Genomic DNA, 4,950 nt, shown 5'->3' with positions numbered 1-4,950 from the left:
GCACAAGGACACCGTGGCTCAATCAGGTCGCCCACGGCCTGATCCAGCCTCACTCTGGAAGTCTCCGGCATCAACCACATCCCTACACAACCTGCCCAGCGTCTCAGCATCCTCGCCGCAGACCGACGGCCCGGACGCCCGCAGGAGCTCGAGGGGCCCCCAGCGCCAACCCCGGCCCAGGAGACGCGAGGGGCCGAGGGCAGCCGCCGTGGGTGGACCCGAACCCTCGCCACGCCTCCCGCGGCCCCGCCACGCCGCCCGCCCCGCCGCCCGCACAGCGCCCGGCCCGCATCGCCGCGGAGGCCACGGACAGCCGCGGGCCATGGTAAGTGGGCAGCGGGCAGGGCGGCCGCCGCTCCGAGGGCGAGGACGGGGAAGGAGGGCTAAGGGGGCGGCTGCGGCGCTCGAGGAGAGAGGCGGGAGGAGAGGGAGGAAGGAGCGGAGCCGGGCGGTGCGGTTAGTGAGTAACGCGGGCAGCTCTGCTGGCCGCCGCCGGCTTACCGGAGTGCTGGGGGAGGGAAAGGCTGCGGCACGGCGAGCGTGGCTCTGCCGAAATCCTGCCCTGCACGCGTGGCCCCCGCTCGTGCTGCTCCGGCTGCACAGCCCACGAGGGGCCTCGTCACAGTTTGCTCGTGCCAGGGCGGTCCCCTCTGCCTAAGGCGAATGGCACAACACCCTCACGGGGACGATGCTGTTAAGGCGGGGAGGGTCGGTTTGTGGCCGGAGAGCCCTGAGAGGCGAGCTCTCCCCATTTCCCATGCTTAGGTCCTTCGTCTGCTTTGCACAACACTGTCCTGCGGGCAAAAAAATAAACAAAAACCCAGCAATGACTCCATGGTGGAGAGCCAGCGAAAGAAAACAAAACAATTGCATTCCCCCCAGTGCAAACGATGTGCTTTAAAAGAGCGAACACATGAAGGCACGGACGTGGCCTACCAAAGCAGCTTGCTGAACGGGGACGGCAGCAGTGCCCGGCCCCACGTTGCCCAGTTGCTAAGCCACCCGCCTTACCACGTCACCGCCAGGGCCGAGGGTTTATTGCACTGAGCAGTGTTTGCTCGCCGCCTCGAAAGGTGGAGCTGTGGAGGGGGTGAAAGCCATAACGTGGCACAAAGCAGAGGGCGGCATCGGGGGCTTGCAGCGAGGAAAGCTGTCCCCGAATGCAGGAGGAGATCACAGTGTTGCAGGGGCGGCATCCATCTCACACAGGTGGCTCGGACTTCCTTAAGTACAACACCAAGGAAGAGCCCGCAAAAGCAGCATCAGCTCTTCGGCTGTCCTTCCATGCTTTGTTGACTGGATGATTTGCCTTCTCTGGTCAGCAGTCCATGGAACTCTTTGCTTGGGCATAGACACTCAGAAGCTGCTCCTCAGAGAAAGAACTACCCAAAGAGCGAGCAGGCTCTTGTGTGGGTTGAGACTAACATCTAACTTGCCACACTTTGTCCTTAAGCACAAAGGAAAACTAATTACAAAAACATGTTGGTCTTTGCTAGTAAGAATCAACAATACTCATCCGTTAGGAAAGAATTCAACTGCTAGAACAGCATCTTCCATAGAGCAGCACCCATCCCCACTCACCACTGCCCTCCCCGCAGGGCTAGCAGACAGCCTGAAGAACTCCCTGGTTCAGTTTCATCTTTGCCATATGCACAAGCTGAAGCCAAGAACTGGAGCTTTCCCCCCCTTTAAGACCAAATAACAGCAGCTGTGCCAGAGAGCGGAAGACAACACTAAATCACAATCCCTCCCTCTGCCCTTTGTTACTTGCAGACAAACAGCCTCTTAAAATCCATCATAACATAAGGGAGGCTGAAAAGGAGCTGAACTCCAATGAAATGTGACTCACCTATGATTCACACCGCTTTTCTTCTCCTCTAGAGGAGGTTTCCAGCACAACTGCCCTGCGAATAATCCTCCTGCTTCCAGAGGGTACCTCACAAACTTGAAAAGCAAGCAGGTCTCAGTTCTGGAAGTCATTACAAGTTGTTTTTTCCCCCCCGACAGAAGATTAAATGTGCATTTTGGAGCTTAACCACACAGAGATATCATTTCTTAGTACTGCAGGCTATAATGAATACATACATACAGCAGTAAAGTGTCCCAGGAGGCTCTATTTGTTAGGTGGTGCAGATCAAAAGACAGACTGGACTTCACTTGACCTAGGTGTGTGCCATAAGGTACCCAAGGTGGGGAGCAGAGGGCAGCACTGAGATCTCCCCATCCTCAGCAGCCCACAGTTCAAGGGCTGCAGATGCATTCCATGGCTCCCAACCACCTTGACCTGCAACTCCACAACCCATGGGTTGCCTCATTTCTTTGTGTATCTGCTTTGTCCTCCCACTGCCACACTGATCTGCTTCTCTTCCCTTCCTCGGTGCCAGGCAGGTAAAGCCCACAGGTTGAATGCAGAGGAGAGGGAGCAGCTGCTGCCAAACCTGAGAGCCGTGGGGTGGAACGAGGTGGAAGGAAGAGACGCCATCTTCAAAGAGTTCCACTTCAAGGACTTCAACCGGGTATGAGCATCGGTGATACCAAGTTTGACAGCTTGGAAAACCTATTTTACAGAGCAGGGAGTCCCACCTGCATGGCTCAGCCACAGAAACCCCTCTTTTTCCTAAAACACAATGGCTGAGCAAGATAATCTACCCAAGACACCAAAGTCTTCAATCCAGCGCACAGTTTGTCTGGGAGAAGTTCCCCAAGGAGAAGACCCATAGAAAAGCCCAACAAGACCGAACATCCCACGTCTTGCTTTTACCTAGATCCCTGCAAACACAGGGTGTAAAATTGATAGTGAAGGGGAGATAAGCGGTTCAGAACTAACTTTTCTTTTTACTCCACTGAGCAGGCCTTTGGCTTCATGACCAGAGTGGCTCTACAAGCAGAAAAACTGGATCACCACCCTGAATGGTTCAATGTGTATAATAAGGTAAGAAGCGTGGATGGCAGGGACGCTCAGAGCTCTTCAGGGAGCCAAATCCATTTGTCAGGCATAAAACAGCGCTCTGAGCAGCAAGTCCTGGTCAGATCAGCAGAACTTCTTCACTTGGATGCTGCTCCCTTGGCATACCACAGACAGCCTATAGCTATGACCCACAAGCCCTCACCTACCCCCTTTTTTCGGCCCATCTGGGCAGTAGCTATGGGTGCACTAGCACCAGAGTTGGTTTTTTTTTTAAGTTAGTACCAGAAGTAGCAGCAAGGAGAAAAGCTTCTGGAGAAAGTGAGTTGAAAGGCAGGCACAGCTAGCTGCTATGACCAATGCAATGGTAGCAGTCACTGCTTGTGGCCAGGAAAAAAAAAGAGACAGAATGCCTCAACTCCTCTCCCATCCCAGTAAATTTTGCTAACCAGTTTGGAGAAACTAATAGTGCTACCTGCCTGACCAGATGCAATCAGTTGAGCAGTGGGGGAATGTGCTCCTGTTCTGTCTGCCAGCAGCACTCTGTCTTTCTGTCTGGTTTAGGTTCACATCACCTTGAGCACCCACGAGTGCACAGGTTTATCCGAGAGAGACATCAACTTGGCCAGCTTCATCGAGCAGGTTGCAGCTTCTCTCTCCTGACCAGAGAGGGAGACGGGTGAAGCCAAAAATCAGCCCTGCCGCAGCCACGACCCGCACCTCGCCTCAATGACTGCACCTCACATTTTCTCCTGTTTCCCAACCAGTGCCCAGACCCAGACTGCCTAAGACTGCACCAGGCTCCCTGCCCCAGCTTGGCATTTCAGACAGATGGGGGCATCCAGCAAGCCTTTACTCCTGTGCATATACTTCTCTCTCATCTTGCCACTTCCACGCTTAAACCCTTCTTTATCTGTGCACTACCCACCTACAAATTGCTGACTCTTGGAGACTTTCAGGAACCATGCCCTTCTACCACGAGTAACATTACACAATTGCAGGAGTAAATTTTTCCAGAATATGACCCCATCTAGTCACTACTGTTGCTTCTTACATACCAAAATATGCTTTACTATTCAAAACATGGTATGATAACCCTTTGGTATCTCTATTACACGCTGACAACTGTGATGTGCAATTTGGTTATTAATGTAACCTCTCTCTAGCAGTATTATAAGAAGGCATGCGATCTCACCGCTATTGTAAGTGGCTTTTAGTAGGATACCAGCTGAAAATGTTTACAATAAAGTTCTTGGTTAAGCTCATGTCAGTTTGGAAAGCGGCCTCATTGTCAGAATTGTCCCAACAAGTTTTCCCAAGCCAGGTGCTGTCCTGATTGCCTCAGGAAGGTGCTTCTTCCATGGAAAAGCTTCTTCATAAAGCATCATGGAGAAGAGGCACATGCCTTCCCAGGTCCGCACCTCAAAGCAAACAGGGTCTGAAAGAGAATGAGATTTTCAGAGCCTGATTAGAAGCCAGTGCAGATTTGGAAAAACTGCTTGTGCTAAAAACTAAAGTGCAACTATCATACCCAAGGCACAAACGCAGGGGAAGCACGACCAAAAGGGACAGAAGCAGCCAGGCATCAGGCCAGAGGCTGCTTACTGTGGCATACCTCCCATAAGATGTTTTAGATGGATTTGGTACTGCGAGATCCTCACTTCAGTAACTCAGTTGTCTTGGCATTCAGGCAGGCTGCAGTCAAACTGCTGCTTTTTTGGAACAACGAGAAGGATTTGCTATGAAACCTACAGTAGTTTTCAGCAAAACAGCCTGGGAGAAATATTTCCATAAGTAGTAAAGAAAATCCGTAGCTCTTAAAACACTTACAATTTTTGGTACCCTTCAACATCATATGCAAGCTGAAGTCACAGACACCACTTTCATCTTGACAGAATAAGAGAGCAGCTCAGATTTAACATAATTCATAAACCATTTCTCCTGCCAAAGACTAGGTTGAATATAAGCAAAGATCAAGAGCAATAGGTCCCCATCCATTGAAACCAGCACCAAAGCAGAAAAAATAAAAGTTCAACAAGCCTAGG

General features: G+C 51.7%; 1 protein-coding gene across 1 annotated transcript; it reads left to right on the top strand.

The window, feature by feature from the left end:
- The first annotated feature begins 263 nt into the window (after positions 1–263).
- Positions 264–4,170, top strand: PCBD1 (pterin-4 alpha-carbinolamine dehydratase 1). Its single transcript, XM_042817817.1, has 4 exons — positions 264–325; positions 2,385–2,516; positions 2,852–2,932; positions 3,470–4,170. Exons 1-4 carry the CDS (start codon positions 323–325, stop codon positions 3,566–3,568), a joined length of 315 nt encoding a protein of 104 aa, XP_042673751.1. The 5' UTR covers positions 264–322; the 3' UTR covers positions 3,569–4,170.
- Positions 4,171–4,950: the final 780 nt, after the last annotated feature.

This window comes from Centrocercus urophasianus, unplaced genomic scaffold, assembly GCF_019232065.1.
Source record: "Centrocercus urophasianus isolate 14NV4802_14NV808 unplaced genomic scaffold, USGS_Curo_1.0 seq_17, whole genome shotgun sequence".
Taxonomy (NCBI): Eukaryota; Metazoa; Chordata; class Aves; order Galliformes; family Phasianidae; genus Centrocercus; species Centrocercus urophasianus.
This window is presented reverse-complemented; position numbering and strand designations above follow the sequence as displayed.

Coding starts and splice junctions, on each gene's coding strand:
- PCBD1 (XM_042817817.1), top strand. Junction 2,517..2,851: donor ACTTCAAGGACTTCAACCGG/GTATGAGCATCG, acceptor TCCACTGAGCAG/GCCTTTGGCTTCATGACCAG. Junction 2,933..3,469: donor GGTTCAATGTGTATAATAAG/GTAAGAAGCGTG, acceptor TGTCTGGTTTAG/GTTCACATCACCTTGAGCAC.